This window comes from Heterodontus francisci, chromosome 37 (assembly GCF_036365525.1).
Source record: "Heterodontus francisci isolate sHetFra1 chromosome 37, sHetFra1.hap1, whole genome shotgun sequence".
Taxonomy (NCBI): Eukaryota; Metazoa; Chordata; class Chondrichthyes; order Heterodontiformes; family Heterodontidae; genus Heterodontus; species Heterodontus francisci.
Window position 1 is genome coordinate 29,414,824 of NC_090407.1, and position 12,701 is coordinate 29,427,524.

General features: G+C 47.8%; 1 protein-coding gene across 1 annotated transcript; it reads right to left on the reverse strand.

Moving 5' to 3' along the window:
- Positions 1–1,761: 1,761 nt before the first annotated feature.
- LOC137352025 (putative nuclease HARBI1) lies at positions 1,762–6,052 on the reverse strand. Its single transcript, XM_068017000.1, has 4 exons — positions 5,822–6,052; positions 5,526–5,675; positions 2,033–2,346; positions 1,762–1,840 (listed from the first exon to the last, which is right to left on the reverse strand). The coding sequence occupies exons 1-4, from the start codon at positions 6,050–6,052 to the stop codon at positions 1,762–1,764; spliced, it is 774 nt and encodes a 257-aa protein (XP_067873101.1).
- Between the last annotated feature and the right edge of the window lie 6,649 nt (positions 6,053–12,701).

Sequence of the window (12,701 nt, forward strand, 5' to 3'; positions counted from 1 at the left end):
CATTGTTTCCCTGCACACATCTGCTGCTAGCTCATCGAAACTGAGACCTATGTTGCAGTGACTCTGGTACCCGCACTCCCCCGAGGTGGACCCTGCAGGATGGCAGAGGCAAGACACAGGGTGGCCTCATGGTTTAGCGATGCCTCCCTCCAGATTCTCCTCCAGGCTGCAAGGGAAAGGTGGGAGACTCTCTTCCCCAGCGACAGCAAGAAGTCGTCCTCCCAGCTGACCAAGCAAGTCTGGATGGAGATCACTGAAGAAGTTCGCAGCCGTGGGGTCACCCCCCCAGACATGGGTACAGTGCTGCAAGAGGGTCAATGACCTCCTGCGTTCTGCCAATGTGGCTGCTCCATAACTCTCTCCTTTTTAGGGATTGCAAGTGGCTACGCAGGAGGAAGTGGGACATAGCGAAGGAGGCACTACAATGGTGATGGCAGAGGGGAATAGGCATCACCTCATCCTGACAGATGCCACAGGCCACCTTCTTTCACAACGCACTCCCATTAACTCCCCTGAGAGCTGACTGGAGCCTGAGCTATATAGGAAACCCCAGTAGAGGATGAGGGGCTGACTGTAGCAGAACTGCCATGCAGGTCTTTCTGCGAAGTATGACTATATTCCACTTTCCACTTGCAGGACATGAGGGCCCATAACATGAGGGAGACAGCCTGGAGTAGTGGAGGCATCCACAACAGAGGAGGAGGCACGAGAATTGGCAGGGACCCAGTGCTCCATATCAGATAGAGAGAACGGAGTCTCCACACAGGAGAATGAAGATTGTCTTCCATCAACATACAGTTCACTTGTGAAGACCCACATCACATGTGGTTGGAATGACAAGATCTGCACAGCCTAACGCACACATTTGTGTTCTCTCATCCAGGTCGGCGTCTGCAGGAGACTCCAGCAGAAGAGGGACAGCAGTCAATCTCTGATGAGGAGGAGCACTCAGAGAATGTACAGTCACATGACTCTCCTGCACCCTCCACCAGTGCAGATTCTTTCACCTTGATTGGTTTCCACTCAGCTGTAGAATCATGCTGGAGTTGGAGAGGTAAAGCAACCTTTGGCCGAGATGCCAGAGGCCATGCGCAGCCATGAACGGATAATGGAGGAGTCCATCCATGCCATGACTGCTGCCATGTCTCAGGCATGTGAGCGCATGGCTTCATCTGTTGAGAGGTTGGTGACCCTCATGGAGAGACAGATCCCACTAATGCACACAGACCTGCACACCATCGCCTTGGCCATGAGCTCAATGCAACAGTGGCAAGACGAAAGAAGGATGAGGCCCTGGAGTCTTCTCCAGCTCCTCGTCCTTCTCTGGTGAGCAGGGAGGTTCAAGTGAGCCTCGAAAGGGAGGAGGAGAGGCTGAGCTCCATAGCTGAAGGCTCCCCTCAGGGTACTCCAAATGTGGACAGCGGCTCCTCAGCCCCTCCACCAGTGAGTCCAGCTCCAGTAGTCGTGACGCCTGAGGAGAGTCCTGCACCAGTACTGGAAACCCTCAGGCAGCTGGGACCCTCCAGGCCTGAGGCAGCCAGAAGACGGCCGCCAAAGTCATCACAGGCCAAGGGGCAGCCTGATCAGCAGCCTGCCTTCAGCCCAGATGCTAGCGATGTGTTCACATCTCGTAGAAGCACTCGAAAACATATAAAGACACACTTGGGCATTTCACGGGTGTTTGAAATTTGACATGTGCTGCATCATTTAAGTTCTTCTGTTCAAGTATCATGTATTAATTGTGAGTTGCTGACTTTCCCCTTAGTGGAATGCTGATGTAGGCACAGCTCTCATTTCAATAGGACCTCCCATGGGCCGTAGCACATGGTTCTGTTGGGCACTGGGCTCAGAACACAAATAGAAATGAGGTGAAAGACTGCATACATTGAGATGAGTCTTTATTGGTTTTTCTCCAAGCAGCCATCAGGGTGACTGGAAATGGGTAAGTTTGAGATTGTCTCTTGCCTCCTTGGCCCATCGCTTAATCTGACTGGCCTCCAGTACAAGAGCTTCAACATTCAGTGCTGCTTACTCATCTCCCTCCTCCGCATCTTCCTCATCGGTGGAGGAGTGTTGTTCAGTCAAGTTCTCGTCATGCAAGGCCTTCCCCCTCTGCAGTGCTAGATTTTGCAGAGCACAGCAGACCACAACAGTACGTGAAACTCTCACTGGGGCATACTGTAGTGCTCCACCAGATTGATCTAGGCAACGGAATCTCATCTTCAGCAGCCCAGTGGCCTGCTTGATCATTGCCCAGGTGGAGCCATGGCAACTGTTGTACCTCTCCTCTGCAGCATTGTGAGGCTTCCTCACAGGCATCAGTAGCCAAGTCTTCAATGAGTAGCCCTTGTCCCCAAGAATCCAGAGACCCAGAGTATTTCTCAAGGGACATGGGTTTGAATCCCACCACGGCAGAAGGTGGAATTTGAATTCAATTAATAAATCTGGAATTAAAAAGCTAGTCTAATGATGGCCATGAAACAATTGTCAATTGTTGTAAAAACCCATCTGGTTCAATAATATCCTTTAAGGAAGGAAATCTTCTGTCCTTACCCTGGTCTGGCCTACATGTGACTCCAGACCCACAGCAATGTGGTTGACTCTTAAATGCCCTCTGAAATGGCCGAGCAAGCCACTCAGTTGTATATAACTGCTACAAAGTCAATAAGGAATGAAACTGGATGGACTACCCGGCATCGACCTAGGCACCGGAAATGACCCCGCAAAGTCCTCCTGAATAACATCTGGGGCTTTTGCCAAAGTTGGGAGAGCTGCCCCACAGACTAGTCAAGCTACAGCCTGACATAGTCATGCTCACAGAATCATACTTTACAATGTCCATCACCACCATCACAATCCCTGGATATGGACTGTCCCACCTGCAGGACAGACCCAGCAGAGGTGGCGGCACATTGGCATACAGTCGGGAGGAAGTTGCCCTGGAAGTCCCCAACATTGACTCCCGACCTCTGAAGTCTCAAGGCGTCAGGTCAAACAGGGCAAGGAAACCTCCTGCTGATTGTTACCTACTGCACCCCCCCCCCCCTCAGTTGATGAATCAGTACTTCTCCATGTTGAACACCACTTGGAGGAAGTACTGAAGGTGACAAGGGTGCAGAACATACTCTGGGTGGGGGACTTCAATGTCCATCATCAAGAGTAGCTTGGTAGCACCACTACTGACCAAGATGGCTGAGTCCTAACAGACATAGCTGCTAGACTGGGTCTGCGGCAGGTGGTGAGGGAACCAACAAGATGGAAAAACATACATTGCCTCGTCCTCACCAATCTGCCTGCCGCAGATGCATTTATCCATGACAATATTGGTTGGAGTGACGACCGCACAGTCCTTGTGGAGATGAGGTCCCATCTTCACATTGAGGATACACTCCATCTTGTTGTGTGGCACTACCACCGTGCTAAATGGGATAGATTTTGAACAGATCTAGCAATGCAAAAGTGGGCATCCATGAGGCGCTGTGGGCCATCAGCAGCAGAATTGTACTCAACCACAATCTGTAACCTCATGGCCTGGCATATCCCCCACTCTACCATTACCATCAAGTCAGAGGACCAACCCTGGTTCAATGAAGAGTGCAGGAGGGCATGCCAGGAGCACCACCAGGCATACCTCAAAATGAGGTGTCAACCTGGTGAAGCTCCAATCCAGGATTACTTGTGTGCCAAATAGCGTAAGCAGCAAATGATAGCCAGATCTAAGCGATCCCACAACCAATGGATGAGATCTAAGCTCTGCAGTCCTGCCACATCCAGTCATGAATGGTGGTGGATACTTAAACAACTAACTGGATGAGGTGGTTCCACAAATATCCCCATCGTCAATGATGGGGGAGCCCAGCACATCAGTGCAAAAGATAAGGCTGAAGCATTTGCAACAATCTTCAGCCAGAAGTGCCAAGTTGATGATCCATCTCGGCCTCCTCCTGAGATACCCAGCATCATAGATGCCAGTCATCATCCAATTCGATTCACTCCACGTGATATCGCGCCGGCTTGGAGGGCCGAATGGCCTGTTCCTGTGCTGTACTGTTCTTTGTTCTTTGAACGACTGAAGGCACTGGATACTGCAAAGACGATGGGCCCTGACAACATTCCGTCAATAGTACTGAAGACCTGTGGTCCAGAACTTGCCGTGCCCCTAGCCAAGCTGTTCCAGTATAGCTACAACACTGGCATCTACCTGGCAATGTGGAAAATTGCCCAGGTATGTCCTGTACACAAAAAGCAGGACAAATCCAACCCAGCCAATTCCCACCCCAACAGTCTCGATCATCAGTAAAGTGATGGAAGGTGTTGTCAAAAGTGCTATCAAGCGGCACTTGCTTAGCAATAACCTGCTCAGTGATGCTCAGTTTGTGTTCCGCCAGGGCCACTCAGCTCCTGACCTCATTACAGCCTTGGTTCAAACATGGATAAAACAGCTGAACTCAAGAAATGAGGTGAGACTCACTGCCCTTGACATCAAGGCAGCATTTGACCATGTATGGCATCAAGGAGCCCTAACAAAACTGAAGTCAATGGGAATTAGGGGGAAACTCTTGGAATTGTTCCTAGCACAAAGGAAGATGTTAGTGGTTGTTGGAGGTCAATCACCTCAGCTCCAGGATATCACTGCAGGAGTTCCTCAGGGCCAACAACCTTCAGCTGCTTCATCAATGACCTTCCTTCAATCATAAGGTCAGAAGTGGGGATGTTGGCTGATGATTGCACAATGTTCAGCACCATTTGTGACTCCTCAGATACTGAAGCAGTCCATGTAGAAATGCAGTAAGACCTGGACAATTTCCACACTTGGGATGATAAGTGTCAAGTAACATTCGCGCCACACATGTGCCAGGCAATGACCATCTTCAACAAGAGAGAATCCAACCATCTCCCCTTGACATTCAATGACATACGATAGCTGAATCCCCCACAATCAACATCCTGAGGTTATCATTGACCAGAAACTGAACTGGAGTAGCCATATAAATAGCATGGCTACAAGAGCAGGTCAGAGGCTAGGAATCCTGAGGCAAATAACTCACCTCCTGACTCCCCAAAGCCTGTCCACCATCTACAAGGCAGAAGTCAGGAGTGTGATGGAATGCTCTCCACTTGCCTGGATGGGTGCAGCTCCAACAACACTCAAGAAGCTTGACACCATCCAGGACAAAGCAGCCCGCTTGATTGGCACCCCATCCACAAACATTCACTCCCTCCACCACCGACGCAGAATGGTAGCAGTGTGTACCATCTACAAAATGCACTGTAGCAACGCACCAAGGCTCCTTCAACAGTACTTTCCAAACCCGTGACCTCTACCACCTAGAAGGACAAGGGTAGCAGATGCATGGGAACACCACCACCTGCGAGTTCCCCTCCAAGTCACACACCATCCGGACTTTGAACTATATCGCTGTTCCTTCAGTGTCACTGGGTGAAAATCCTGGAACTCCCTTCCTAACGGCAATGTTTGTGTACCTACCCCACATGGACTTCAGAGGTTCAAGAACCCAGCTCACCACCACCTTCTCAAGGGCAATTAGGAATGGGCAATAAATGCCCACATCCCATGAATGAATAAAAATAAATCCATCCTTGACGGCGAGCAGGGGGCCTGAAAAGCTGTAGCACCTGGGACTGTTGAAGTATGTAGGCATCGTGGCTGCCTCCTGGGAAGTGGGCACACACCTACAGGAAACGCTTTTGGTGGTCGCAGACCAGTTAAACATTGAGTGACTGGAAGCCCTTCCTGTTGATGAAGGAGGCTGGCTGGTCTGTTGGAGCCTTGATGGTCACATGCGTGCAAGAATCACACCTTGCACCCGGGCAAATCCAGCGATGGCCCCGAATCTGATGACCCTTCGGCATGACAGTCAGGGTCAGTCCAGTAGTGCACATAGTCGCCGGCCCTCTTGAACAGGGCATTGGTCACCTCCTTGATGCAGTGGTGGGCTGCTGCCTGGGACACTCCACACATGTTCCCGGTGGATCTTTGGAATGATCCAGACACGTAAAAGTTTAGTGCCACTGTGACCTTCAGGGTCATCGACCGAGGGTGATCCCCAAATCCCATAGGTCACACCATATCCTGCAGCGTGGTGCATAAGTCAGTGACGGCCTCCCTGAAGAGCTGTAGTCTTCGCTGACAATGACGCTCAGACACTTGGTGGTAGTTGAGTATGGTACACTCTCTGGTGCAGGTGGGCCCTTCTTGGCATGGCCAACCAGTGGGTCTCCAGAGCACTGTCGATGCAGACAGGACCCTGCCCTGGCAACTGAGCTTTTGCTACTTCTTCCAGCAGACACCCTTGCTGATGGCCAACCCTCTCATTCAGCATTATGAGCAACCACACATCTCACCTACCGGTTTGGTCACGTGATACAGCCACTCAAACCCAAACACCCCTTGGCAGAGTCCCCGAGATCCCGACCCCACCCCTTGCAGTGCACCCGAAAACCCAACCCCTAATATGAATACTTTATGTTGTCTGATGTAACATAAATGAGATGCTTGGAGTCCAGTTGGTTGAAGATCTCAGACAGGTTTATTGCAACTGAACTAGTATACTGTACAGAGCTAACTATTTATAGAACTTTCCTCTAAGTGTTACAGTTGCAGAATGAAACCAGCTTATAGTCACATGACTATATCCTGGTACTTAGCTCATTAGTATGCTACGATCTTAAAGGGGCAATCATACAACAACCCCGCTTACAGAGCGCACAGCACTGTAGGTTGATAATGGCCTCCGCACCCCCTCTTACCCCATGCAGTGCTAGTCATGGCTGCCTACCTGATGCGGCACTGAAGCCTCACCTCGGTGCCGCTAGCTTTTAAATCCAAAGGCATGTGAGGCAGCCCTCTGTCCACTTAATTCCAAGCCCCCCCCCACCCCCCCACCCCATTGAGTTGCAATAATTAGATGCAAATGTATTAAAAGTAAGTGCTCAGCAATTCAAAATACATTCCCGTCATGCTGGGGTGGGAATTCTGCCTTGGCACTTTCCAGCTGCTGACTAAATTCGGAATCGAGGTCGCAATGCCAGATTTCCAGGCAGACACTTCTGACGCGATTCTCTGTCCCCAGACCATTCCGTCCCAAATGGCTGCACTAAATTACAAGTGTGCATGTACGTATGTGTGTCTGATTGGCTATGTGGTTGTTCATGCACCTATTTGTGTGCGTAGACGCCTGTGCTTATGTTGTGTAAGGAAATGATCTGCTGTGATTAATGTTCTCTTTAAGCTGTGCAGCCACACAGCAACCCGAAAATCCCCTCGCAGGCCGCACACGTCAGCCCCTTTAAATGACCACGTGTGCGTGGCTTTGCAAAAAAATTGTCCATGCACTCCACAAAAAAAATAGAGGGAACATTGGCTGTGGTGGCTTTACTGCCTAATAACCTGACAACATACACCACCCAGACTCTCAAGCTCCTTAGAAAATAGTCACTTAGGCTTCTACTGGTAACAGCCCCAAAATAATTAAGGGTATTGAAGGTTATGTAAATCTGACAACGGAGTTTTTTATCCGAGGTAAACAATGATAAATGTAAACAGTAAAGAATGCACTTGCGTACGGTGACAGACGTGTCCTTTAACCAATCTGTGCTCAGTCCCTGATAGAAAATGTGGGTAGTTTGTTGTTGGCATTGAAAGCCCGAGTGCTTTTACTTTTTGACAATATCCTGTGATTGGAGCAGTGGGGGTTCCTTTAATTATGGTCGCTTTCATTGTACATACAGCAGGCTGCCTGGATAATAATATAAAGCAATCAATCCCCACCCCAATAAGCTGATTGCTTATCACACTGTGAGCTGCATCATCTTGCAATTTTGAAGTACTCTGTCAATCTGGATTTTTGGTTCCTTGCCCTTATCTCTTGATTATTACAACGATGCAGTGCCACAGATGCCAGCTGCCTTTTGGCAAATAGCCATTCCTCTTCTGCAGTGAGTGTGAGTGGGCTATTCAGCCAAGGACTGCACCATAGCTGAGCTTGATCCATGACATTGATATACATGGATGAGTCACTGGTGGTGGAAATACTGGCCAATTTCTGTCAGCAGCACAGAGGCACCCCCTCCCAAACATCCCAAGTCTGAGCACCCAACCACACAGTCTGAGGATCAAAGATGTCACCTCCTGCTCTAAGAGGCTCACTCCTGCACCAGGTGCTTTACTCTGTCATCAGAGGTCTCTTCAATCTGAATTTTGCAACCTAAGATTAAATATGAAATAAAGAGAAGGGGAATGTGAGATAAAAGGGAATTATAGTTCTCCAAAATTCCTTGGGATCATACCCACTGGTGCCCTTCAGTGATGACCCCACTGGAGTTTGGAGATTTGTCGGCAAACACCTCATTAGCGTGGGACAGGTGGATGCAAGTGCCACTCCAGGCACAGGCTCCAGGCACATCTCTGCCACTTGCCTTTCCCATGCCATGGAAATCCTGGATTTGCTACACAATTACTCAGTTTGGGATCTTGCCTTGCTTCCACCTTGTTGTCATATTAGCCCCCTGAGCAAGAGGCAGATCTCCGAAAATGTTGGCCAAAAAAATCTGGGTGGTGTTCGGGTACCCAGATCCCTTACCTGGTCTAGACCTTACTGATGGGGTCCACGTGCCCTTGTGGAGGCTGGCATGCCTCTATCAGCATATTGGCCGCCACAGCAATGCCAGGTGCCAACTATGGAACATGAGCATCAGCCCACTGCTGATCATTTGCCTTGACGGGCCGGGCAGGAATTCCACCCCTAGCAAATCAACAAAGGAACTTTCAGAAACTGCAGAGACTTGGAGTAACTGGGTCTCTGCTATTCCCCTGAGGGCTACACTGGAGCCACGTCAGAAACCCACACAGAATTTCAGGCCCATAATGCTTATGTGGCCCCAGCCACATGATAAACTCCGTTTTGATACGTGATTCATATTTTTCAAGTAAATCAAAAGGGACTCGTGCTGTCACAACATATCCTGCGCCTCAGAGAGATTCATTTGCCTTTGTTTTCACTGCAGTTGCAAAATAATTGTCCCTCAAGCTGGTATTAATTAATTATGCTGCAGAAAGAACAGACGCCTGACAATATGGTCAATGTCAACAGGTGCAGACAAGTGATGATGTCTACCAAAGATAAATGGGTCTAAACTACTGCTAATCTTATAAAGTTAAGTACAGGACAATATTGGGGTTTATTCCTCTCGTCTCATCTGTGGGCCTAAGGCAGATGGTACACTATTTAAAGAAAAAGAACAATGGCCAGAATCTTTTTCAGCTGCTGCCAAGGTCGGCGGCGGGCGAAAGAAGCAGTGCCCAGCCCGCGCCAACCGCATGTCGGCGAGCTGCCGCAATCTTTAGTGCGGCGGCTTATTTGAATGAATGGGGCGGCAACCCCACCACCCCGATCACATGGAGGGGGCGGCCCGTCCGTCACTGGCAATGCCTATATGCAGGCGCTGATGCCATTTTTAAATGGGCTTAGAGCCTTTCCTGGATTTTTAAAGAAATCACTAGACATTATTGAAAACAATTGAATCCTGTATGTTTTCCCTCTCCACCCCAAAACACTTGTGTTTTCCAAATGACCTTTCCCCCCTCAAAGTGCACAAACTATCAACTTTACCCCTTCCCACCATCCCCTCCACTAATGAAAGCCCTTTATCACTGCTCCCCACCAACCCCTGCACAGAAAAAAAAATTACCTGCTCCCCCCTCCCGTCCAGTGTGGCTCCTCGATTCCCCGGACGGGGGTTGGAAGGCGCGGGAGTGCCGGCCAGCGGCTCAAAGATCGCACCGGGACCGGAGGCAGCGATGGGCTTGCAATTAAGGCAGGTATTTAAATTTATTCAAATATGTAAATGCCAGGCCCATCACCAAACGGCGAGGGGCCGCCACAAGGCCTCTCCGCCTCGGTGAAGATCGGGCCGGGCCTCCTCCAGAGCGATCCTCAGGCCTTCCCCACCAGGGAACCTGACGCTTGGGGGTGGGGGAGGGGTCGGGGTGGAAAGAACTAAATTCAGCCCAATGTCCTTAACTCTCAATGAAACCATTCAAGAGATGTGTTTCTCAACAAGAATGTTTTGTTGGTTTGTAGAAATCTTTAAAGACAGAATTAGATTAATCACAGCTGCAATGTATCCCAGCAGTTCGTTTCCAGAAAAATCAGTTTGGAAATCTGCCACATACTGGCACTGCCTTACCCACCGTGTCAACTGGAGTAGAAGATAATCGGATAGTTCTACAAAGCAATGGAATAATTCTTCAAGGGCAAGTGTCTCAGAGGTTCTCTGCTGTGTTCTTTACCCTTCCTCCAGTAATTCACCCATATAAGTCTCGACTATTGGTGTACTATAAAGGTGATATTAAAGCTGTTACTTCTGTGCCAGGGAAAGGAGATTCTCGATGTAAAGTCTTTTCTCCCATGACAATTGTTTGTTATTGTACCCTCTGAAAAGGTGCTTACATCATCTCTTTTTCATGACTCTTACTCCTGGTTACAATAGGCACCCTAAGCTTAACATTTCAAATGATCCTCTGTCTCATGGAATCAGGAGGTAAAAGGCTCCACAGCATTGTTTCAGGACAGATTTCATCTACTTATGTGTACAGAACAGAATAAACTTATAGTTCATTAGAAGGTCAGAGCTTCCAAATCTATTTTAGATGCAGACAATGGCACCAGTTCTACAGAGCTGACAGTCCTATTCTCCAGATATTAGCTGTTTCAGCAAACCTCTGAAGAAGCTGACTTTTAATTCTTAATGGAATTCAAATGCAACTTCATGCAGCCTAACTTCTCTAACATAGAGGGCGAATGTTGTGAAGTGATTTTATCACAGGGCCAACACAGCACAGACCAATCTCACCCTCATTTGATCTCCATGACTGGTGGCACACAGAGACAGGGACCTTCACAGAATCATACAGCACAGAAGAAGGCCATTTGGCCCATCATGCCTATACCATCTCTGTGTAAGGCCTATCCAATTCAACTAAACTCTGGTAGACATTTTGCTTTTACCCTCAAAATTTCAGGGCACTTAGGTTAAGTGTAGCTCCCCAACTACCTCCTTGAACAAGTGCAGTTAACTCTGCACAGGCCGGGCAATGTGCAGCTCAGGACATGTCAAGTGAGTCATCAGGGACCGCCTGAGCATCAGTTTTCAAAGTTTAAAAAAAGGAACATGGAAGGAATGGGCGATACCAAGATCCCTGTGTAACATATAGGATCATACAACAATTTTAAAGAACAGGTTTCAGTTTTAAGCAAGTTAGCACTGCTGATACAGAAATGATAAAGTGAAATGTATTTCTATATTTATAAAATTGTAGTCCTGCAAACATACAGGAATTCTCATCATAATTATGACACTTTAAGCCTTCAGACTTAAAAAACGATTCATTACCTAGCCATTAGACTGACAAGCCTTCTGAGCTTGTTAAATGCTCATGAAAATCTTTCTTTTAACAATGATTTCTGATGCAGTCAATCCCGACCTCAAAAACAATATCTATTGGTGTGCATTATCTACATGCACACTCAAAATACAATACTGGTAAAACTTTCCTATGGCATGATTTTTTCAAAAAAACTTTTTGTATGAATATTGTACTCAAGAGAAATCCACATTATTGTCCCCCTCCTGTCTCTCTGCTTCACTCCCTCTCCATTCTCCCGCATCCTCCTGCCCAATACTTGGAGTATAAAATCCAGCCTGGAATACACATTTGCTACCCTTACAAAGATTTCTGACAAGATTATGCATCACAATGCAAATACAGACAGACAAGAATAAACCATTTGAAAACACACCTCCACTCTATTTCCAATACTGGCTAACTAGCTTACATTGTTCTCACAAAGATTTTGTATGGACAAAGAAGAGTTATACAAAGCCACAGATTACTTAAACAGCATGTTGAAATGCTGCGTAATTCTCATCTTTTCTTCCAAGCAACAGAAAACCAATTTGTTCTCCCCATCTGATTCGTGGAATCCTGTCCAACAGTGAAAATAGAACAGGAATGATGAAAATAATTAAAGGCCAACTCAAAGCAACAGTGACAACTGGCTTGTAGAGCACCTCACTTCCAGACTGCTCTCTCTCACTGGTATTTAAATATTCCAAATTGAACGCTAGCACTATTTTGTATATACAAATCACATTCTATAGCATACTCCTGACTGAAGAGAATTCATAATTGCATTCTAAACCAACTCAATTCTGAAGGAAAGGTTTTATGGTAATGATGTATTTTTCAATTGTCTGCCCTTCGCTCCTGAGGCACATGCTGGGATACAATTCCACCAAGATTTGCTCTCTCCTGCTCCCACCACACTTCCATCCATGCAACCATACTTCATGTGTGAATTTGGACACTGAGTGTAGATTTGATCAAGGGCACCACATAAGAACACAAGAAATACCCAACTGAGCATGATTTTGCATTCATCCAATGTCTAGACATGGTCTTTCCAGCAAGGATCATTGTTCACAAGTCAGGACTGAGAAACTGGGGTAATCTTTCTCTGTCATGGCCCATGAGCACCAAGAAACAATTTACGGCTTCCAGTGCTGTCTTGCTTGAGATCAGGTAACTCAGCAGAGGCTGGGAACCAAATCTGGGATTCTCCTGGTCCATATGGCTCAGATGCACACGTAACAAATCGGGCCATAAGAGAAAAGAATCT

What these genes read in the sequence shown, in the direction of transcription:
- LOC137352025 (XM_068017000.1), bottom strand. Translation starts at nt 6,052, where the DNA reads ATGACCCTGAAGGTCACAGTGGCACTAAACTTTTACGTGTCTGGATCA. An exon ending in TGGATTTGCCCGGGTGCAAG is followed by an intron (nt 5,676 to 5,821) that starts GTGTGATTCTTG and finishes CCCACTTCCCAG; the next exon opens with GAGGCAGCCACGATGCCTAC. An exon ending in GATGCGGAGGAGGGAGATGA is followed by an intron (nt 1,841 to 2,032) that starts GTAAGCAGCACT and finishes TTCTGAGCCCAG; the next exon opens with TGCCCAACAGAACCATGTGC.